This window comes from Acanthopagrus latus, chromosome 2 (genome assembly GCF_904848185.1).
Source record: "Acanthopagrus latus isolate v.2019 chromosome 2, fAcaLat1.1, whole genome shotgun sequence".
In the NCBI taxonomy this organism is placed as follows: domain Eukaryota; kingdom Metazoa; phylum Chordata; class Actinopteri; order Spariformes; family Sparidae; genus Acanthopagrus; species Acanthopagrus latus.
The window spans coordinates 2,974,686-2,998,719 of NC_051040.1; the positions used below are offsets into that span (position 1 = coordinate 2,974,686).

Here is a 24,034-nt window from a genome sequence, read left to right on the forward strand (position 1 = left end):
TTGTGTTTTTGTCAGTTCTGTTCAGACTGAAACGATCAATCGATTTTTTCAAATGAGTCACTGCTCTGAAGCGAGCAGTGGATCTGTTGGGAAACAGTCGATATTTCTGAATCAAAATCAAACGACAGGCGTGAGGATGTTTGTCCTGTCGGGCCTCGATCCATCAGTCTGATCAATCATCTGATCCCAAACCAGTCCTGACGACGCAAATCAGCCAAGTTCTCCAGTGTTAACTGTTACTGAGGGTCTAAAAACTCTTCATTTAATCTATCAAAAGGAAACTAAAACTAAAGAACTTTAATCATATCTTAAAACTTTGGACTCGACACATGAAACCATAAAGAATAAAAGAATAAAACCAATAAAGCAATCATCTGTAAAGTGTAGGTGTGCAAACAGTTACCGTACTTCTACCTTCCTCCTGTCTCTTTCCTCGTCAGAGTGCCAAACACACACACACACACACACACACACACACACACACACACACACACACACACACACACACACACACACACACACACACACACACACACACACACACACACACACACACACACACACACACACACACACACACACACACACACCCTGAGATAAACTTTAACTGCAGCTAAAAGGAAAAGATGGATAAGATCAGATTAAGATGCAGAGAAGAAGACTTCACAGCGGAGGCCGTCAGTATTACTTGGTATCAGTGTTTCCCACTGTGTGTGTGTGTGTGTGTGTGTGTGTGTGTGTGTGTGTGTGTGCCTGTCTTTCCTATCACACCATCACTACTTTCCCTCCTCAGCCAATCAGCAGCCAACTACTCGGCTTCCTGTCTTCAGAGGCGCAGCACAGGAAGCGGCGGGGGCGGAGGATGTCCATGTTAATTCTCCAGGAATGCGGTGAATGAATCCAACTGAGCACGATGTAAAACATTAACTCCTGAGCAAAGTTGTAAAAAGAAAAAAAATCTGGAAGATTTACGGCTTTCTGTGCAGCGATGCATCGAGATGATGACGAGCGGCGCGAACAGGAAGTGCGTGACGGCCTGCCACTCTGCGATGATTCAAATAACTGCTGTGACTCATGGCGAGATGATTGAGGTCAGACGGGCTGTAAAAAAAAAAGGGGAGAGGTGACGGATCGGGTTCACCACAGGGAACCAGTTCTTCTCACAGGTTTTCACACCTCCACAACAGACTGATTCATTTTATTATTAATTTAGAGTCAAGCAGCCGAATTTAAAACAGCTCTGGGGCCTGAGAAGCAACGAGACCACACGTGACTGATGTTCAGAGGTGTGAAAGTCTTTTCACACACGACGGTTTGAGCCACTCGGACGTATCAGACAGAAGTGAAACGCAGTGAATGATTTGCACTTTGGGTTAATTCTCTTTGTTTTTAGTAAGTGATCAAACCAGCTGGTTCATTTCAGGTCAGAAAGTAGTTAGAGGTATTCATTAAACGCATCCTGAAGCCAAAGTGATGCGTTCAAATTGCTTGTTTCGTCCCACCAACGGTCCAAAATAGTCATTTACTCAGAGAATAACTACTGCTGTGTCTCTCCTGATGTTGTTGTGGATCATTTTCTCCATCCGAATGACAACAACGCAGGATCCAAATTCACTTTTTTTTTCTTTTCTTTTTTGTTATTTGTCGTTGAGCTGAATCTCACCTGTCCTAAAACATTCCAGCAGCCTATTGTTGATTACTCACGCTGCAGATGAGTGATTCTTCCAGGAACTACAAACCAAAAACATCATCAATGTGGAACGCTGCCACTAAATTAATCAAACCTCCCAGTACCTGAGCTGTGACGACAGAAATCCTGACAGCGTCCTGCTCTTACTGCACACCTGGACACACCTCAGGTGCATTCAAACCAACAATGACAGGCGTCACCACCAGATCGACACCATTTCACAAAAATCGCCCACGAGCTGCAACTGAATGACTCAACCAGGACGTCATTTCAAAACCAACACATACGTTTGTCTGTTTTCTCAACAGTTGCAGAAAGTTTCCACCCTGCTGTGAATAACTTCACCCGTCGCCGACGTACGAACACTTCAGCTGCTCACTGAAACAAATCTGACACTGAACGATGTCAAGGACTCCAGATTCCCTCATTCCTGTACAGAAACATTATCAACAAGTTGTGTTTCTTACCCGGGACACGTTCCAGTTCAAGGTTGTAATTCAGGCGCCTGGTTGGTCCAAGCGGGGGTCACGAATAACACCTGGAAACTGCCATTCAGACTCCACACAATGGGACAGGATCTCATGAACAGGGGACAGAGATCCAGTCCAAGTTCAGTGAATCTGACACATCACTTTGCTCCTCGAGCTGACGTCTTGGTGGCTAGTTAGCTAATGCTACATTGTCACTGCAGATTTGTGCACGACGGTCTCGCATTTCTGACATATTTCAATATCACATCCGTCTCCTCTGATGGAGTATGAAGCCTGAAATTTAACTTAAGTTGCTGAGTGAAACCACTGCTTGTCATCGGATGATGTACGAGGATCTTAAAAGGAGAGATTTCAACCTCTACCCCGTGTGACTCTGTTCTGAGGGGTCGGGGGGACTTGAAAGCGAAGGGTCGGGGGTAAAGACTCGGATCGGGTCATAAACAGAAACTTTATCCCGGGACGACCTGCATGAAGCGGCCTGCTGCAGAGGTCACACACTTCACACCGCTCAAGCTTCAACTTGGCTGCAATTCAGGCTGAATTATCACAAGTCAATAAAGCCGGTGACTGTTCGGCGTCTCTTTTTAACCTTCACAGTTAACTTTCGCCTCGTTGTGACGTAAACATCGGTCCGCTCACTTCCAGCCGTCCTGCAGCAGCCGGCTGAGCAGCCAGAACCAGCAGTAGCCAGAGCGGTGTTCCCCTTCTTTCCTCAGCTCGACCTCCCGTTACAAAAACCAGAGCGCCCCGATCGCTGAATGAGCTGAGGTCATTATTATTACACACCCACCTCTGTGTGTGTGTGTGTGTGTGTGTGTGTGTGTGTGTGTGTGTGTGTGTGTGTGTGTGTGTGTGTGTGTGTGTGTGTGTGTGTGTGTGTGTGTGTTTTAACAGTCCCAATCAGGAGCTTGGCAGGCCTGATAGCAGCTGGCAGGGCGAAGCGTCAGCTGTTTGTGTCGGCCTTTTATTAAAACCGCTGGCTGAATGTTTCCAGAGCCCCGCGACAGTTCTGCGGTTCTGTTGTTGATCCGTTCAGGCAGGAGGAAACGGACTCACTGCACCGACACCGGTGTTGTTCACATGACGCCGGCTGTGTCGTCGGTATCTCTCCAGCATTAATATCGCAGCATTTTGCACAGAAGCGTCAAGACGTTTAAGATGGAACGTGCTTGTCAGATGCTTAATATCAATAAAAAAGGTGTCGGATCACAGGTCCAAACCTGCAAACGGCCATGTGTTCTGATGCTACAAACTGACCCTGCTAATCCAAAACCTCAGGTCAGTCTGGACATGAGCATCAGCAAAATACCAACAAATGAAATAATTACAAGAATTCGTTAAAGATGGAGCAGCAGGCTTTTACGACGCTGCTGTTTATCGCTCGTTTATGACGAGGAATTGAACATTTCTCCTCGTGATTCACTGACATGTGAAAGTGATTTAACTCCGAGTGAAAACATGCAAGAGAAAGTGAGTAACCCCTTAATGCTGGGCGTGTGAGGGCCGACTGACTCAACCGTAACGTGCCCACTATTACGACGAAGATGGTGGATGACGATGACGACGACTCTGAGAGACGCAGCCAACATCAACATCCTTCACTGCAGCGCCGCCAGAGAAACACCCGGAGCAGCTCAGATACTCACACCGACAGACGTCATCAGCAGGATCTGAGGTCAGGTCTCGACAAACACACCCGTTATTTTGAGACATTTCTGGGACAAATACCAAAAAGATCTGGTGCACAGTGACAGGCGGCAGCAGCAGTTGGACCTTGTTGGCTCCTGATGTGGATCACAAGACTCAAGACAGTTGATCCGTCCAGTGTTTGTCTCTCTGAGAACAGATGTGATCCAGAGCTGCAGCGAGTTTTACTGACGACTAATTTGATAATCAGTGTCAGTAGATTTTCTTCAATGTGAATATTTTCCTCCTCTATGACGGTCAACTGAATATCTTTGGGTTGTGGACACAACGAGACATTTGAGGACGACATTTTTCACCTTTTTCTGATGACTGAAAACGGATTCATCAGATTGTTAGTCGCAGCTCTTAAAAAGATCATCACGCGTTGAACGCTTGATATTTCTCTCACTGCTGTTCATCACACTGTGATAATAACTGTGATGATAACTCCAGTTACTCTGATGCATTTATTTGAAATAACGCCAACATCAGATTATATACCAGTTGCTTTGTTGTCGTTTCAAAACACGTGTTGTTTTTCTGCTAGTCTGAGAAATCTCCCTCATCAGCGTGACGTCCTGCGTGGTTAAAAAGGTTCGATAATGTCAGATTCAACCGTAGAAAATAGCATGTTGTCACACAGAACGGCAGCCTCTCTTTTCCTGTTTTGCAAAGCTGTCTGGTTCACCTTTGTGTTCAGGAGCAGCTGGTGAGGAGAGATTTATCCAGTTTAATGTTCGTGTCTATGAGACAGAAGTGGCGTAACTTATTCTCTGATACTCTGCTCTGTTTCTCTTGAACATACGAGGCACGGAGATATTTGTGCACTACGCTGTTTGTGCACCTTCACCTCCAGTAATAAAACATACATGCGAAAAAAAAACAGTTATTATAAAAAAGCACGGCGTCGTTTCTTCAGCCGATGCTGGTTAACAGTTGGTTCACACTACACGGTTTCACACGGAGTCTATTTGTAGCAGCGACTGATAAAAAACGATCCGAAACCAAGTTACAGGAAGTTATTGGTCAGAAAGGAGAAGTAATTGGCAGTGTGAACTTCTTATTCTGCATTCATCTACAATGGTTTTTCAGCAGAGCAATGAAACCTCTCTCCAAAATGTAACAAAATGATTCAGGAGGACGTTTAAATAAGCAACGTTTTGCTCTCTCCTGTCATCGTTCCTCTGCACAGGGAGCCACTTTTCTGTCTGTAGCGTGTGAATGTGTCTGCTGTGAGTAAACGCCACTATAGTTAGAATGAGTAAGTGCTAAACTGAGCCACCAAGACAGACTTACTCAGCGCTGGGTTATTTTAATCATTAAGGGAGAAAGAAAAAAAAAAAAGCCCTGACGAGAGCCAAAACGTGCTCAGCTGGCAGCATCGCTTCATCCACCTCTCCGTCAGCTGCAGTTCACAGCTCACGATCCAGTTATAAAGCCAAGGTCACAGCGGGTTGACCGTCCATGCGACGCCCCGGTGCCGACGGTCAGGACAAACATGTCGGCAGGAGAAAAGACAGGAGACGCAGAAACACTCAAACGCTGCAGGTGGGACTGTGTGTGTTGGTATGAGAAGCACGACTAACAGCTAAACTTTCATTCTTTGCATTCCCCACGAGAACTGAAGTTCTGCCGCTGACGTGCTGATGACCTCACACAGAACCGATGACTGTAACACACACACACACACACCTTAGAGACAGAGACACACAACAAAGAGACCAAAAGGCGCGACTGAAGAATTCTTTATGGCAACGAAAGCAAATATCAAATGAGTGAATCATGTGGCGCTCGAGAGAAAAGATAAGATGAAGGAGAATTTTTAAAAAAGGGCTGAGTGTGTGTGTGTGTGTGCATGTGTGTGTGCGTGTGCGTGTGTAAATGTGGCCAAACGGGAGTTTCAGGCCGGCCCAGTTGCCCGGCAGCAGACAGCATTGTCACGGTAACAGGCTCTTCCTGCCCCTCCTCCTCCTCTCCACCCGCCTCGCACACTTTTACCTTATAAGGCAACACATTTAACTGCCTGTCATGGCGACAATGGTGATGTAAGAGGGCAGCAAGGTGCACCCCCTGCTGACACACACACACACACACACACACACACACACACACATACCAAGACAGGACATGTGTGGAGAACTTGAACACACACACACACACACACACTTCCAGACTGACGCTGCAGATATCCTTTAAAAGTTACCTGACTGCATCCACGTCCATTTTGAATGTGTTTGCGTTTGTGCGTGTGTGCTCCAAAGTGCAGGAATGTGAAATACCACACATACACACACACACACACACACACACACACACACCCCACCCCCAGCCTTTGCTTCCTATAAAGCAGCAGAAACCAACAGGAGAGAGAGACGAGCAGAAAGATGGACGCACGGAGAAACAGGAAGTGACACGGCAGGTTAAGTGTGGCAGTAAAGTAAGAAGAAGGTAAAAAGATCACGAGTGTCTGAGGGAGTGTGTGTGTGTGTGTGTGTGTGTGTGTGTGTGTCCTCAGACGGCCTCACTCCCATTTGGTGACTCTTGACACAATGTGTGCGTGTGCATGTGTGTGTGTGTGTGTGTGTTCAGGAAGTCAAACATTAAAAATGAAGAAACAAAGCTGTGTAAAAATTCCTTGACAATTCTACAAAACTTCAGACGATTCGGTGTCACGATCGGGCTGATGGAGTCCGACTGTGTTGTAATATCAACTGAGCTGAGATGTGGAGCTGCAGGTGAAAGATTCTTCAAAATAAAAAGGTTATTTGTTTAATATTCACTGCGGAAATTGCACGTTTTAGGATTTGAGGAACTGAAACGAGAAGAGAGAATAAATCTATAATCTAGATGTGAATATTTCCTGGTTTCTTTCCTCCTCTGACAGAAAACTGAATATCTTGGAGTTTTCTGACATCATTAACCGATAAAGTAAATCGACAGATGCATCAACGACACGTGGTCTTAAAATACTTTATAAGGAGGTTTTGAAATCACGCAAACTGTTTCCGGACTTTTTCAAGGACTTCCTGGTGCTGCAAGTCATTAAGACAGAGGAGAGAGTCCAGACCCGGCCGGTACAAGGAGCGGCACATTGTTTGTTCCTCTGGAGTTTCCGCTTGTTGATGACCCATACAAAAACACACACACACACACACACACACACACACACACACACACACACACACACACACACACACACACACACACACACACACACACACACACACACACACACACACACACACACACACACACACACACACACACACACAGGTCCAGCCACCCCCCTCTGTCCAGCTCTGTCACACATTCCAGCGCTCACCCTGCCCTTTACGGCTTCATGACTCACTGGCCCGACGCCCGTCTGACACACACACACACACACACACACACACACACACACACACACACACACAGTCGAGCGCATGCCAACGCAAATCAGCAGGCAAATGGACGTTTATCAGCCGCTGAGAGTGTCACAGCAGACAGACAGGAAGCTGAGAGTGGCTGTCAGGGATTACCCAGCAGATTTTGTTTTTTTGGGTGGGGGGGAACAATTGTGTTGATACAGAGCAGAAGTAGGAAGCCAGTGTGTGTGTGTGTGTGTGTGTGTGTGTGTGTGTGTGTGGCACCGTGCTAATTGTTTAGTCTATGAAATGTCAAACTGTGACAAACGACCATCAGCTTCCCAAAGAAAGCCCAGTTTTGTCGGATTCGGGTCGTAAACAATCTCATTTTCTGTCTTTACGTCTTCGTCGTTTCTGCGGCGCACACACAGACGAGCAACTCGCAAAACAACTGAAAATGGTGAGATGGTTGTGAATCCACACACACACACACACACACACACACACACACACACACACACACACTCCCACACCAACCTAAAACCTTAAGTTGATTTAATGCAGTGATCCTCGTGCCCCAGATACACTCATGCAGAGCTTTTAACCCACACACACACACACACACACACACACACACAACACCCCTCCAGGGCACAGTCAAGGCCACTACCACTGTGTGTGTGTGTGTGTGTGTGTGTGTGTGTGTGCGCAGGTCTGTGGGGGTATAACAGCTCTGGATTGGTGCAATCCCTTTAAAATGACTTTAATATCGCAGCGACTCCTCGTCTCCTGCCGTCTGTGGAGCCGTCCAGGAGGCGTAGACGGTGAATCAGCGACCGTCTGATCCTCTCCACAACTTTTCTGTCCAGCCGTGTAACAACCAGACGACCGGACGGCCAGAGAGAATGGAAACATCTTTCATCTGATATTTTCCATAATCTTTTATATCATTATAACATATAAAAAATTTCCCAGAGCCTCGAGCAAGTTGCTTCTCATGTACAAAAACCCAAAGACTGTTTATTACTGTCAGATCCTCGTGTTCAAGAAGCTGGAAGCAGCAAATACTTTGTTATTTTGTTGACTAATTTTCTTTCAACGCCTGATTGTAAAATGTAAAATGACCAGATTATAACTGGTGTGAGCAGAAGCTGACGACAAGACTCAAACTCATTTCAGAACAAACCTCAAACATTCGTTCTACTGAGCCAAAACTGAAATACGCTCCGATAATCACCTGTCACACTGTTCTATGGAAACAGCTTTAAGATGTTTGGATCATCAAATATTCAATCTTACATCGAGAGCTTTAATGGTTGTCAGTTTGGCCTCGAATCTGCCAAGTGTACTGAAAAGATCAACTTCCTCTTCTGGCACGTCTCGACTGTCTCAACAGTCTTCAGCTGGTTTCCTCTTCTCTGCCTACTTCTCTTCCAAGAATCAACAGTCTTACGTCGATGCACAGCTTGCTGAGAAAACACAGATTTTGACAACATCTCTGTATTCAAATGAGACTTTCAGCTGCCGCTGGTGTGGATTCAGCTGCACTCAGTTCAGTTATCGGCTCCTCTGATTTGAAGTGTCGTTGAGGAAATCCTTTAACAGACTTCTTGTCATGCAGGAAACCACAGCAGCCATATCGGTACCACAACCCTGCTTCAGGGCTGTTGCTAAGCAACCGAAGACTACAGCATCTTATTTTTAGCAGGTTGAAAATGTGTCTCAGCACCTCGTGTCCGTAGTATGAACAGTGCAACTCTCTCACATCTCTGCATGCTTCACGTTGTTGAAATCACTTTTATTCTTCAACCTCTCATCAGATATTTTTTACTGCTAACTATTACCTCTCTGTCCCTCCTCCTCCTCCTCCTCCTCCTCCTCCTCCTCCTCCTCCTCCTCCTCCTCCTCCTCCTCCTCCTCATCCTCCTCCTCCTCCTCCTCCTCCTCCTCCTCCTCCTCCTCCTCCTCCTCCTCCTCCAAACAGATTTCACTCCCTCCTGCCTAGATGCAACATGACAAAGTCTCCTTTCAAGCTACGCAAAGACTTTTATTACGACAAAGCACAGCTGGAAAGCGGCACCACTGCAGCCGTCAGTGTGCTGCGTGAAAGTAAAACGTGTAAAAAAATAAGCCATCAGTACGACGAAGGTGTCCAGAGAGTGTGTCAGCGCACAAACGAGCTCAGCAGGAAACACTGCGGCGTGATTCTCACAGGCCGTCGAGTCTCCACAGCAGTGGTGTCAAAACCAGAGCGCTGAGCTCAGACACACACGACAGAGACAAAACTGCGCTGGTCTGAATCCGAGGCCGGGTACCAGGGTACCAGCACTGTGAGTCAGAGCCGGGCCAACAGAAGAGTCTTTGTTAGCCGAGGGAACGGTAGCTAAATAATCCCCTGCAGGCCAGCTTTGATTGGATCAGACAGGATAGTAGGCCGGTGGCCGGTGGCCGGTAGCGGAGAGGGCAGAGGACTTCCCTGACCCACATTAAGACCGGCAGAGGAGCCGGGGGGAACCGGGCCTGCTGAAATGTCAACTCTCGCTTTTCAAATATACAATATCAGCTCAAAAGAGGATCTGCTGAAGAAGGTTCTAGCAGAAAACTGGCAGCTCGGTTGTTCACACTTCCTCAACACAGCGTGACGGCAGATACATGTTGCTGCCGTTCTGTAGGAAGTTAAAAACAACCATCACGTCCACACAAGCGGCTGCAATTAGTGTTTATTTTCATGGTGATTAATCTGCTGTTTATTTTCTCGATTTATCTTTATAGAGATGACGTCCTCAACTGTCTTGGTTTGTACACAACTCCAAGATATTCAGATTACTGTCAGAGGAGGAAAGAAACCAGAACATATTTACATTCAAGAAGCTGGAATCAGAGAATTGTCACCTGATTTCGATCAGTCGATTATCTAAACGGCGGGACGATTAATTCAAAAGTTGACATCTAATAAATTAATCGCTGTAGCTGGAGTGTGAAGTGAATTATTCTCAACAGTTCTGATGTCAGTAATGTGACAGCTTTAATACAACTGGAGACAAATTATTCTTTGTTCTGTAATTTTATTTTCCCAGCATACAGTCCGGCGGGTCTGCAGGCGTCCCGGCTCTCTGGGCCATCGGGTTCATTAAAGAGAGGATGACACACACAAACGCACAGTGATCCGTCTGTCTGCTGACTTCTGACTCAGAGGGTTTGCCTGAGTTTATATTTGAAGTGGGGAAGGGGGAGAAAACCACAGAAGCCGCAGAGGCTTCCTTCCTCTTTCTTCCGATACTACGACTCCCGGGAGGACGACGCAGCGCCGCGGACGTCTTCTTCACTTCTTCTCCGAGGTCAGATTTATTCTGCATCGCTGAGCCGCTGATCTAAAATCAAAGAAGCGATCACTTCTCCATTCTAGGTGCCGATATTAACTTAATCGTTCTTCCATTAACACTGACCGCACTCACAACACTTCACCATGAACACCAACGTCAGATGGTTTCAATAACTGTTATGAACATTTGCTGCTTCCAGGTTTTTAAATGTGAGGACTTTTCTCTGTGATTTATGAAAGTAAATAAAGAGCTTTTGGGGGGTTTTAGGCTGCAAAAGAACAAATCTGTCACAGAACAGAGGATTAATTATTGAGAATAATTTAAATGTTAATGAAAACAATCACCCGTTGCAGCTTTTAGTAACTACGGAAAGACATGAGGGAGGAGAGGAAGAGTTCCTCCTGCTTTCCGTTTTCTCTTCTCGCCCTGAGGCCAACAGCAGCAGCAGCAGCAGTGTTTGTCTCTTCAGCTGCATAAACTGGGAGTGAACCTGCAGGAAGCGTTTATCATCCGTCTGTCTGCACGCCTGCATGAGGAGTCTAAATGTATTCTTACTCTGTCATCATTCCTAAAAATCATTTTCGTCCGCCTGTTTATCTCCTCGTTCTCTGCAAATCAACCAAGAATCATCCCGTTATCAAAGCTCAGACGAAAGAGAGGCAACATATTCAGATACGCCAACAACAAGTATTCCTGATTATTCACTCAGACACAGTAAAAGCCGAGTCCAGAGTCGTTCTTTGTGTTAAAACTAGCCCTCCACCGTCTGTCCATGTCTCCCTGTGAGAGCTCGAGGCTCGTAGTCTCTGAGGGACGACCTCTGAACAATGAAACAAACAAACAAACAATAAAAAACAGATTGGAGTTATGAAGAGGCTCCGGGCCGGTCCTGGAGATGCCTGACCAGAAATATATATCATCCCACAATAATACAGATATAGAAGCCCCAGAGCTGCTAAATCACACAGAAAATGGCCAGAAACAAACCGGCCAAGTCCTAAAAATAGCAGCGCACACACACTCCCGTTATCCTCTTTTGTCTGAGCCTGTTGCCTTAACGACTCTGACAAAGACAGAAGAGCTAACGGAGAAATAAAATGCAGAGAGTCGGAGAGGGAGAGTGTTGCGTGGTGCTCGCTATAAACGAGAGCAGAGGAACCTGAAGGCCAGGCACAGTCGGTAAATATTTAATGCTGCTGTGATGTGCTTTGAAACCAGCACAGCTCCACAGACGGCCCGCTGAAAAGCTTCTGCTCCAGGTGCACAAACCTGCAGGGAACGCTACTAAATTTAGCCTCAAACAACTTCACGTTCTGCAGATTAAAGACGGGATGGAGTTTATGCTTCTGGCTTAATAGAAGAAATGAGTTTGTTAGCACGAGCAGCGATGATTCACAGACGTCCACATCTCCTCAGCAGATTCTCTGTGTTGTCATTTGATACCATGTAAAGAATCGGTTGCTCTAGTTTGAGTGCACAGCTTAAAACGACCGTACGTACACCATCCATTGTGTCTGCCGTGTCCCTGTGGGCCTCTCCGCTTCACCTCTTCGCCCAGTGCCCTAGTTTGAAAGCTGTTAAATAATCCAACAAGGAGCTCACTGAGGAAATCAGAGACAGCCGCAGAGGAAACAAACACGCACACTTAGCTTGAATCATGGTCTGTTTGCACCGTCGTTACATGTGTTGGGGTTTAAAAGCCGCTGCGATAGATGGAGGCAGTCGTCTTGACACCACAACAAACGCTAAGCGATGCCTACGCCCCAGCAGCCTCAGCAGGTGATTCCCCCGCCAGGGTCGAGTTCAGTTCAGTTTACACCAAAACACACGTACAGCTAGAAGCATCTTGCAGGTGACGAGCGGGAGTCAGAGAAGGCCGGCTGATTGCTGTGATTACAGCGGCGACACGGAACAGAAATAATAAACGACATTTATGACGAGAGAGCGCGGTGACGAGCAGAGGTCGAGTCCAAGCTGACAGCAGCCGAGCATCCCTCCAGATGTGTGTGTGTGCGTGTGTGTGTGTGGCATGAAGCAGCTCACTCTTTGTTACCAGACTAGCAGGGCCTGTTTTATTGTGCCGTCTCTCTCGCTCGCTCGCTCACACACCCCCGGGGGAGAATAACCTGTCTAGGTGTGGCCACGTCTGCATCCATCCAGCTTCATTCTACAGAATAACAACATTAGCAGAGGAACACGGTGTGCGTGTCGGATCCTGAGCTGCACCGAAGAAGCAGCCTGAGTAAAAATCTCACAGCTCTGCGTATCTGTAGTGCTCATTAACTGATCTGACTGCAGTTATTCTGGAGGTTTTTCTCAGATATAACATCTTATCTCCACTTGATTCCTTATACGAGATTAAAGCTTCCATCGTTGTCTTTAAATGAGACTAATTATGAAAGATGTGCTCTCCGGCTGTCAGACAGCAGATCAGCGTGTCTGATCATGATCTGATTTAAACCCTCTCATTACATTTGATCACTCTGAACTCAGAGCTGCAGCGTAACGCAGCAGTCGCGTCCAGGCGTACATCCTGCGCCTGCATGCGTCCCTCCCCACATCTCTGTTCACCCCGGATGTGTGTCTGATCTGGAAATAATCTGGTCATCTGAGCTGGGGGTTAATCTCTGTCTGAGAGGCGATGATGGTGGTGGTGGTGGAGGTGGAGGTGGAGGTGGAGGTGGAGCTCTGTCCCACTCCGACAGATGTTGCTGTGGAGCCACGCCGGCCTCCGGAGGACGACCAGATTGAGGACGACCTCAGACAATAAACAGTCACACAAACATGTGCTGACATGAAGTTTGTTCCCCACTGAGACTCAACAAACTGTCTCTATAACATTTAGAGTCACAGCTTCATGAATTTGGTAATAAGGAGCGCTGCAGTGATTTAAAAAGGAGCAGTCAAATCAAGGATAGAATACATCTAATATATTGTGATCTGGCATAAATGTTGTCTTTTCCTGGTTTTAAAGGCTGCATTAAGGTGAAGTCATGTCATTTTCTGAACTCACGGCACCATTATACCCACATTAATTAAAGAAAGGTGTGTGTCGGTACAGAAATCATCCTGAATTCACCGTCGAAACATCGATATCAAGGTATTTAATCAAAGATACTGTGATATTTGATTTAATCACATTTATGAAGTATCGAGATATATATTGTACATCGTGGTGATATTATTTCAAGACCACATTGTTCAGCCTTGTGAAGGTCAAGGCAGCGGAGATTTCCAGATCCAACACTGGAGACTGTATACGTCACTATACTAACCGTGTCCAGGCTCAGTAACACAGCAGTGTTTCCCTTCACTGTCTGTAGACGGACGACACATCAAACAGATGTGCAGATATTGTTTTCCAGCTCTGTTGTGATGTCACACCTGCCATGTCAGAGCTGCTGAACACACTGTGAAAGGACGCGGTGTTGAAAGTACATTTGTCCTCGTAACAACCAAACAACTGCGTTAATACAAGAACACGTCGTCTCTCTAAACTGCACATTCAACTCCCCACCAACGACCACACGTACTGTAAAAACACCTTTTTATAAAACACTCTATTAAAAAAAGGTGTGTATGGTTTTGACGATGCGTTTCCATCTTTAGCCTCCGTATATAACGAGCATCAGCCTCCTTCAGGTCTGTTGAGGACGGTTTGAAATAGAAACAGTGAGAACAGCGTTTTGCTTTTCTGATCAAATTTTTATTGAATCTGAACCTTCGCTCGCTCTCACTCGCTCCCTCTCAGGTGCAGCATGACAGCAGAGCTCTGAAGTGCTGTTTCCAAAAATACAGAGCGCTGTGGTTCAGAGCTGAGAGGCTGCAGCCGCACTGATACATGCATGAACGCTACCTGCACTCTGCAGTCATGTAGAGACAGATACAGAGATAGAGACGCTGAGCGGAGATATTCAGATGTAGGTAACAGTGTCAGTTTCATATTTGTCAGGTCTTACGTCACAAGTAAGTTTGAGTAAAGTGACTAAAACGAATCCAAACGAGTCGAGATCTTCAAGTTTGGAGCCTTAAACTGATTTTCTCTGAAACATAACCTGCAGAGGAAACTGTGACGGTGCAGAATATGTTGTAAACCCGATCAGACACCTACAGGCGGCGGAGGTGTGAGCTGAAGTTACTGTAATCCTTCCATCTAAACACCACTGAGGGGAGGTTTGTTTACAGGGAACTTGCTATAAAAGCTGAAGTGTGTTTTTTCAACATCACATTGTTTTTAACGTGTTCCTCGATTTATTTCCCTGCGAGTTAATCGGAACGGACAATGAGAACTTCGACAACGAGCAGTCAGTGAGAACATGAGTTTGTTTACCGGCAGCCTGAGGCGACGAACCCACAGCTATGCGGTCGACCCCCCTCCACCCCTCCACCCAGATTATGATGGTGCCCCCACCCTTCACACAGGCATCCAAACACACACGCCACACCTAAACACACATCTCTTTCTTCTGCTGCTGCCTTCCAACAAACAACAGCCCCCACCGCCTCCGTCGAACCCGAGTCTGCGCTGGAACACACACACAGCTCTCGACACAATCAGTGCAGACACGGTTTCTCTGTTCAAATGTTCAAATGTCACAGTCGGATCTCAGTCTGCCCAAACTGTGACGCTGCGTCGCTGCCGAGCTCCAGTAACTGACCCGCAGCCAGCTGAGGACAGCAGGAATAAACCCACACAGAAATACCTTTCAGCCATTAAAATCATCTTTCCAGAAGGTCAGCAGAGACGCGTTTTCTCTGCCGTAAACCGTCAACATGACTTAAATTACTTTTCCCGCATCTAAAAGTTGTTGTTGGTCCCCGGTGTCGCGGTCCAGAATCAAGTAGAATTCCCCCAAAAAACCCAAAACAAACATGTGGACGGAGCTCAGGAAGTAATGATGGTTTTCATCATGGATTATTTTTCCATTATTCACTATAAAGATCCCACTAACGACTATTTTTCACTGCTGAATAATCTGGTAACTAAATCATTAAAGTAGCTTGTAGAACTGTACTTGATTGTGACAGTTTTCAAATATATTCAGTTTACAGTGACAACGGAGACGCAGCAAGTGTTTCCACAAATTGATCAGTTTATCTTTAATCAGTCAAACTGTTCTGGCAGCAGTTGCTCCTCTGTGGCTTCTACTGCTAGAAATGATGCAAATCCAGCAGCGTACTTTGAATAAGAAGTACTGAGGTCAATGGAAATGCTACCAACTGTTTTTTTTTTTTTTTACACAATGACAAATGAACCCAAAAAAAAAAAGGCGGTGTATTCCTTTAAATCCTCTTGTGGAGGGTGTTCTCTGGGGACGAGGCTAAAACCATCGACATGCATCCTGGCAGCCGACCAAAAGGAAATTCTTAGTCCCTATTGTTGCCAATTTCAATTCATCAGAGGGAAATGCCATTTACTAATCCTCACAACTATGCACAATGGCCGAAGAAGTAATCTTTGTGAGCGCAGCCAGTATTCCTGATACGTGGTTATGTCAGCCGCAAAAAAAAAAAAAAAACAACAACAAAAAGCTGAATCCTGGACTCGTGGCTTCTGTGACGTTGGGATGCACCCAAGTTCCTGCTCTCTGCCCCCCCACCAAAATGCATAAAACGCTTTCCTCGCTCGCACACAAAGAGTTGGAGAGAAACAGACCGTGAAGAAATCTCTTTGAAAGAGAAACACATTAGGCTGCGGCACCTCGACACACACAGAGAGGCCTACAGCCCCGAGCGCCACGCTAACGCTGCAGACCTCTCCGCTGATTGGACCGCCAGTTTCAGTCTCTGCACTCTCAGCTCTTAAAAACAAAGCACATGGTTCCACGGTGCGATCGATCACAGTGGTGGTGGTGCTGTCTGAAAAAAACATTTCTACAAACAAATATTTGAAGCAACGATCGGCGCCACGACTTCCTCCCCATCAGAACCGGCTGGAAACTCTCTCCCCGCCCCCCCCCACCCGGCTGCAAACACCCTCAGCCCCCCGAGGAGGATTCTCCCTCTGGACTCCACCACACAGGCCACATCTGCAATCCTGCAAAACCCCCAACTCCTTTTTTTTTCCTGTCGGGTAGAAAACAGGATACCCCGCCCCCGTTAGTAAAAAAAAAAAAAAAGCCCCCTCCCACTGGCCTAGCGGGCTATAATGGGCCACCAAAGGAATGTTTCCCCCTGCATGCTCTCTCACCGCCGCCAATGGCAGAACAGAGAGAAAGATGGGGGGAGACAGCGAGGGGTTACATTCCTCTCTGCTCTGTCCCCTCGCTGGCTGTCTGCTTCACTGACTGCTTCGTTGTTTAGGTCCACAAGCTGATTCTGGATCACGCTCAGCTGAGGCGGAGGGCTTTCCCACAGCTGACCTGGAATCAGCTGGCAACTGAGGGGATGACAAAAAGGCAACACTTTCCGTTATCTCACCTTCCGAAAAAAAGCGCCTCACTCGCCCACCGTCACAAGAACAAGAAGTCAGGTCTCTGAGTTCAAAGAGTTTCCTCTTGAACTTCACTCAGGAAGAGCTTTGAAACATTTCTCCATTAGCACGTTAAAACACAACACTGCGTCAGAGATGGCACAAGCTCCTCATCCACCAGGCTGATGGCTCTAACTCACACATGAATTATTACAATAAACTGAAAGTACATGTGGAGAATGACCACATTTAGTTTCAGGTGTGAGCTGAGTGTCTGCAGATGAAGCTTCATGTACAACATCAACATGTCGGCGTGTGATGAGGATTAAACTGACCTACTGTCCGACCCTCTTCACCTGAGGCTGGATTAAAGGTAAACATTCATATCTGCTCCTTCACTCAGCAGCGGAGTAGATTCCTCTTGTACCCACCACACCCCAATCACGTCGGTCCTGCTGCACTGCAACAGCCAATCACACACACATGCACAAACACAGACAACCAATCAAAGCGTCTGCTCCTTCACTTCCCCACAAGCGGAGCATTGTCTATTGTTGCTCAGCGAGCTGTCAGCCTCCCTCAGTCCCCTCAAACGTTGACCTGGAGCAGAGAGACAGAAACTTATCATGTCACCAGATCTCAGCCGGGGCAGTTTGCATTGTTTGATCCACTTGTCCTGACAAAATGTCACTCGCAGCTCGTCCCGAGCCAACCCGGGCCCATCTGAACCGGCTCCGCCTGCTGCCTGCTGCCAGCCAGTCACACAGAAAGCATGTGAAAGTGGGCGGCAAAAAGAACAAACTAACATTGTGTCCAGCTGCCCACCTTGGAAAAAGATCAGTTTGTGTTGTGTGCAAGTCGGAGGCTGGAGGACACATCTGCACCGAATACAGCTGCCGTGATTAATCGAGTCATCGTGAGTTGATTGTCTGATAATCAACAAAATGTTTTAGTAATTTTTCAAGCAAGAATGTAAAAAAAAAAAAAAGTAAAATGCCTCTTCCAGCTTCTTGTGAGACATCTTTGGGTTTTGGAAGTGGAGGACGAGAAACAAATGTGTGATCAGAACAAAAATGAGGCTGATTCAGCACAAGTCATTTAAAAGAACAGGAAAATGGAAGTTACATCCAAATATTCTGTCTACCTTCCCATTTTTCCATCATTTCCAGCTGTTAGCTGTAACGCGTGTTCAGCTGCGAGTCCGGCTCCAATCAGCGGTGTGTGAACAGAGTGATGGATTGAGACGGCTGTCAGTACAGGGAAATGAAGACAGATAAACATCAGAGTCTGTGACCACAACTGAATCTGCTGCTGTGACACGGCTGATTTACGACAGCAGGCGCTTCACACACACTCCTGACATCAGCTTCGTAACTCTGACGTGAATCCAGACGTAAATTTCCTCTGTAAACTCTCAGCGCGAGTTCACCGGCTAATTCACAGTCACATGAATCTCATTTTTTTTTTTTTTTTTATGTGATTCAACTGAACATCTGCATCGCGACGCGGGGACAAGTGTGCTAATTGATCCGATTCATAAAAGAACATCAGCTCGACAAACAGGAGCGATCGAGTCATTGCTCCGGGCACTTTGGCTCGTGGACTTTACTGCTCTCCTTGTTGGCTCATCCACCCACCTCGCTGTACTTTCGCCCTGCATGAGAAATATGTGCAGCCTAACTGTCGCTGCACCGCCTGCCACAACGCTCAGGGTTACAATAAAACCTCTGGTGGCGTCACTGCGTACTTTGACATGTTTCAACGTGTGGCCGACCTGAGAGCGGTGAGAACGACTTAATAACATGTTTGCGAGGCTGAGGAGCTTCGCCTGTAACAAACTGCAGCGAGCTGGACTCAGCTGGGCCCGGGCCAGGTTCTCTGGGGTGTTGAGAAATGCTGCTCCACGCATGGAACGGACAACTGGAAACAAGCTGTAAGGACAGACCTCTGCTCCTGCCAGAGGAACACAGTCGCGCTGTACGAGTGTGGGAAACTGAATTTTATTCAAATGGAACAAATTAAGTAAAAGTCTGAATTCTGCCAAATGTCGTCTTTTAAGTTGGGCTGGAACTGAGAATCGTTTTCTTGATTAATCGATAAATTGTTTGGACTGTAAAATGTCAGAGATGACGTCCTTTAAAACGTCTCGTTTTGTCCAAACTGCAAACTGAAGCGTTGGGGTTCAGATGTGAGCTGGAGCCGACTGTCACACGCCAAATAAAGGCAAGAAGGCTCAAAATAAATCCTGCCCATCGCCGTCTGTCCCCCCTCTTGTATTACTCAACACGGCAAATGTGAAGAGTCAGCACGGTGGAAAACTCGTCTGACATCTGACCAGCCGCTTCTGGTTCTGACCTGACGGACTCGGCCCTCGCTCTCTAACCATTCCCACACTCATTAAATCCACGGCTCTCTCAGTATTCCTGCGGGAGGCGTTTGCTCACTTTTGCGCAACAAACTGGCACAGCGAGCGTGAATACACCGCAGGAATTTGCCCTTGGTTCCCTCCCGCCTCGCCGGGGGCCGGCACAGCTCCGTGTCCCCCAGCCTGCACTGTTCCCAATCAACCAATCACACACCGGCCTCCGCTGATGAGCGCAGACTCGGGAGTGGACCTCAGCCCGGGTTTGCACAACAGGCCTCGTTCTGTTAATGATTGCCAGGTGAGATTTGAAGAAACTTTGACCCGTTGCGATCTGGGGACAAACACACACACACAGAGTCCACACAGTCGACTAACCAGCGAAGGACTGGACCCGCCAGGTTTCGATGCAAATCAGCTGCGAGGAATGTCTGATGTTGACGGCTTTAGTGCTGAGTGGCCTAATAAAAATGCACGAGTCAATGCTCGGCATGCTGTCACACCACTGGAAGGTATGCCAGTCATCTGGCGAGTTCGAGGATAAGAGAGGGTGCGTAGTCTGGTTAGCACTGCGCACACATGAAAACACACCCTCGCAATCATTCCACACAGTTAAGCAATGATTCTTCAAATCGCCCTTCATCGCGCGGCCTCTCCGCTCCGAGATGACGGCTCGGAGGGTACAAACAACTGACGTGGGAGAGATTTAGTGTCCTGTTATGAGTCCGTGTGGTCACGAGGGTCGCCATGATGAAACTTTCACCATCAGGATCGCGAGCACTTCCTCCATTTTCAAACGTATCTTAAAAAGGCCGAGCGCTTTGACACATTTCTTCAAGTAGTAGTGATTAGTGAGTGTAGCGGGAGCCTGAAGGGGGAACGGTGGGTAAAAAAAAAAAAAGAACAAGGTCACCTTAATCGAGTCTCACATTGGCAGATCTGTGCAAACTGTCTGGCTGCATCACAGTCGTCTCTGAAGGATGCAGCCTGCAGAATCACGTCGGTGGGAACCTGTTCAGGCGAGCGCTGGCATCAGAACGGCTAAATCCCCGTAAAGGGAAGGTAACAGCTGTTGGCTTGTTTGGGTTTGTATGGTTGGGGACCAGATTATAGGGTAACGTGCCAATTTCAGCGTCTAGGTTGCGAGCTCAGGTAGTCGCCGTCGCTGTTGTTTTCCACAACGTTTGAGAGTGAACATTAGTGGACGGCGTTCTCTGCCATCCTTGAGGGAAAATGGACACAGGTGGGAGAAACATTCATCGATTGTTACTCAACAGGAGGACGAGGAGAAGCAGGAGTGGGTGTGTTTGAATAAATAAAAAGGTACAGCGCTGTGAGAAGGTTACAGCCTGCTGATTTTAGGCATTATACCCAAAACGCAGGTACAGACAGGTGTAAAGACCGGCGTGGACGCAGGACCTGACGTGTGATAATCTGCCGATGTGTCTGAATAGTTCTGCAGAATATTTCTGTGGTTAAAACTCTGCAGCAGAGCGAGTGGGCGTCCAGCTCTGTGCGGTGAGGACGAGCACGGCTGCAGGAACTTGTAACTTCCCAGAATGCACCGCAAGTAACATTAATCACCTGCACATTCAGCTCACGTCACCTTGAGCTTCCTCAGGTGTAGCACCTTCACCTGGCCCGTCAGACCAGCGGGTCGGTGATGTTACCTCTCGCCACTGATTTTGGTTTTTACAGCCACTTTACATAAAACTTTAGATCCTCAAATCGTCTAAAACAAGGTTTTAAATATCTGCTGCAGGACTCGAGATATAAATGGATCAGAACACACATGATGAGAGGTGGACCTGATGAATCACAGCAGAACCGTCCACCTATCGGCCCTCAGCAGAACCGTATCGGTCCCGCTCTGCTTCCTGTAGCGAGCAGCGGTCTCATCGGCCTCCGAGCAGCCGAGCAGTCAGTCACACAAGTGGGTCAGATAACCCGACCAGAACCAGAACCTGCACCACCTCTCCCCCCCTCTCCCTCTCTGTGCTGCTCTCAGACCTGCACAATCACAATGTTTGATTCTTGCAACAATGTGGCGCCCTGTTTCCGCCCGGAGAGGAAAAAGTGCCGGGAAAAAAAAAGAAAAAAAGAAGCAGCAGATAGGGGACATCCTCCCCTCTGAATGAACATTCAGAGGGGAGGAAGGAGCAGAGAGAGGAAGGAGCAGAGAGAGGAAGGAGCAGAGAGAGGAAGGAGCAGCTTGACATTGAGGGGAGCCTGGGGACGAGCTGAGAGGAGAACCGGACGCGGAGGAGAAAATGGTTGGTGGAAAGTGGGGCAGCGGGAGCAGCTGCGGGGCTGACGGAGGCCCGCACTCGGTCCCTGACCTCCCCATCTCATTCCTCCCCTGCCATTTTCTTTCAGCCCGCCGCCTCCTCCTCCTCCTCCTCCTCCTCCTCCTCCTCCTCTCAGCCCGGCTCCACTCGGCCCAGCTGGGCCCAGACTTCGCTTCACTCACCTTCCTCTGCTGTTTCTCCCAGGCCGGGTCCAGCAGCAGGTCCCGGTCCCAGTCATTCTCCTGCTCCATGTAGGTTTGGACCCCGCCGGTCGAGCTCTGGTTGTTGGCAGCGTGATAATCTACCATGTCAGCACAAGAAAACCTGAGTGCGCCACAGACGAACTGTCAGCAGGAGAGCGCCCGAAAATAAGAAATAAAAAAAATATGGGAAGACAAAAATAAGCAACGACGGCCCCAGATGAGAGGGTGGGACGTTATTCACGACCCGGGACGAGTCCGGTTCTCTCGCTTTCAGCAGGCAGGCTGTTTTTTTACTGTGATGAATATCCGGCGTGTGCAGGCAGAAAACCCCGCTGCTGCTGCTGTGAGAAGAAAAGCTCTGCCTGCGAACTGAGAGGCTGCTGGGAGGAACCGGCCGCTCCTACAGGCTGCAGCGGGCCGACAAGCCGCCCGCACCGGGCCGCCGCGCGTCCGGTTCCACCTTTCAAAGTAAAACACGCGCGTCGTTGTGTTGGAACCGACAAAATAAACTGCCATGAATATTTATTTCTCTTTCACAGGAATTACTATGAATTAATTTGCTTGTTTCTGTTATAGAAAAAAAAAGAAATAAAATCTATATCCTCCGCCTCTGAAGCGCGGACATTTTATTTTGAAGGAGCCCCTCCTCGCTCCGCGGTGTGTGTGTTGACACACCTGCCTTCAGTGGCTTCTATAGGTCCGGACAGCTCATGAATATTCATGACATATTTGAACGTGAGCTGCTTGCAACAATGACACGTTATACATCTGAAATATTTGAAGTCCGACAAAATGAAGGATTGAAACAGAATCTGACGAAATATTGAAATATTTTAACTTCTGCAAACAAACGAGCAAATATCTGTTAGATCTGAATCGTCCTGCAGAATGGAGAAAACTTTGATGTTAACAGCTGTAAAGTTTTGAATTCTCCTGATTTAAGATGATTTTATTTTGTAGGGCAACGCACACGGATCTGTCTTAAAGGGCCAGTTCACCATTCACTCCACGAATACATTATAAACTGTGAACTAGCACACCCTGCTGCTAGGAGCCAGGGTGTTGGGTTTAGTGGCATCAAGCAGTGAGGTTGCAGATTAACCAACTGAACACCCCTCACTCTGCCTGGCTGCTGGAAACATGCACCAGTGTGTATTTTGTCCACTCTGGGCTGCTGTAGAAACATGGCAGCGTCCACAGGAGACGACCTGCTCTTACTGTGGGTATAAAGGCTGATTTCTGAGGTAACATTCTTAGATTCAGGTGATTATAAACCAACTAAAACATGTTTATTAATATATCTTATTTCTGTTTTTTTGTTTTTTTTTACCAATAGGTCCTCCTGAAACTAACACACTGAGCCTCAAAGTCATGTTATCTTTTTAAATCTCCATTGAAATGATACTAACAGGTTTATATTAACTGTGATGAATTAAACAACTTGTTAAGAGTAGAAAGCGTCTCTGAGGGTCATAACTCGCAGCACCGTGAGGTCACAAGGGGCCTGAAGTGAAAAATGAAACCGCCTGAAGAGGAAATGAATCTTTATTAAATGGTTCAGGTCCAGCCTGTGAGCCACTGACCCAGAGGACTGACACTCATAAAACAGAGAGCTGCTGCGGTGTCATCCATTACCTCTGCCGGGCCGGGCCTGGTGCTGGGTGACCGTCCTGCCTGCAGGAGACACCTACAGAAGTAGGTCATACTCAGGCTGTCCTGCTGGATTAGCGTCACCTCGGCCTGCAGCACCTCCTCTCAGCTGTGAGGTTGTCATGTGATGCCATCTAGTGCAGCGCTGCTACTAGCAGCTCTGTGATTGGTCGCTGCAGCCCTGACTCATAATTACACCGTGAGTCTGGGCTCATTAGCAGAACCGAGCCACTTATGAATGGACCGTTTTTTGTTTTGTTTTTTCTGCACAGAGGGACTGAACAAACAGTCCTGATTGGAGCTGGTGGTTCTTCCACAGGCGGTGCTGATGATGATTTAATGTGTGACAAGTGACAACAATATTTTACATTTGTTAAAGAGTTACAGTCTCCCTTCAGTCAAGAACGTGTTTCCCTTCCTGGTCCTGCAGATGAGGGATATTTGTGCAGAATCCTGGTCAGCAAACACAAGCGATGCAGTGAGGTATTTATTGTTATTGTTCCGAGCAGACAACACAGAAATCCAAGGAGCTGGTTCATCCAAACTGCAGAAACTAAAGATAAAATGAAGAAAGTTTTGGTC

The 24,034-nt window shown here is 47.3% G+C and overlaps 1 protein-coding gene across 4 annotated transcripts in view; it reads right to left on the reverse strand.

Annotated features, from left to right (window-relative positions):
- The window catches only part of actn4 (actinin, alpha 4), a 51,956-nt gene extending 29,650 nt beyond the window's left edge, over positions 1 to 22,306 (reverse strand). Inside the window, exon 1 of one of the 4 annotated variants that reach the window (XM_037082928.1) lies at positions 21,782 to 22,306. In XM_037082928.1, the coding sequence (XP_036938823.1) occupies positions 21,782 to 21,907 (126 nt within the window). In that variant the 5' untranslated portion in view covers positions 21,908 to 22,306. The remainder of the gene's footprint in view (positions 1 to 21,781) is intronic. The other 3 variants (XM_037082919.1, XM_037082945.1, XM_037082938.1) reach the window with 3 other exon arrangements.
- Between the last annotated feature and the right edge of the window lie 1,728 nt (positions 22,307 to 24,034).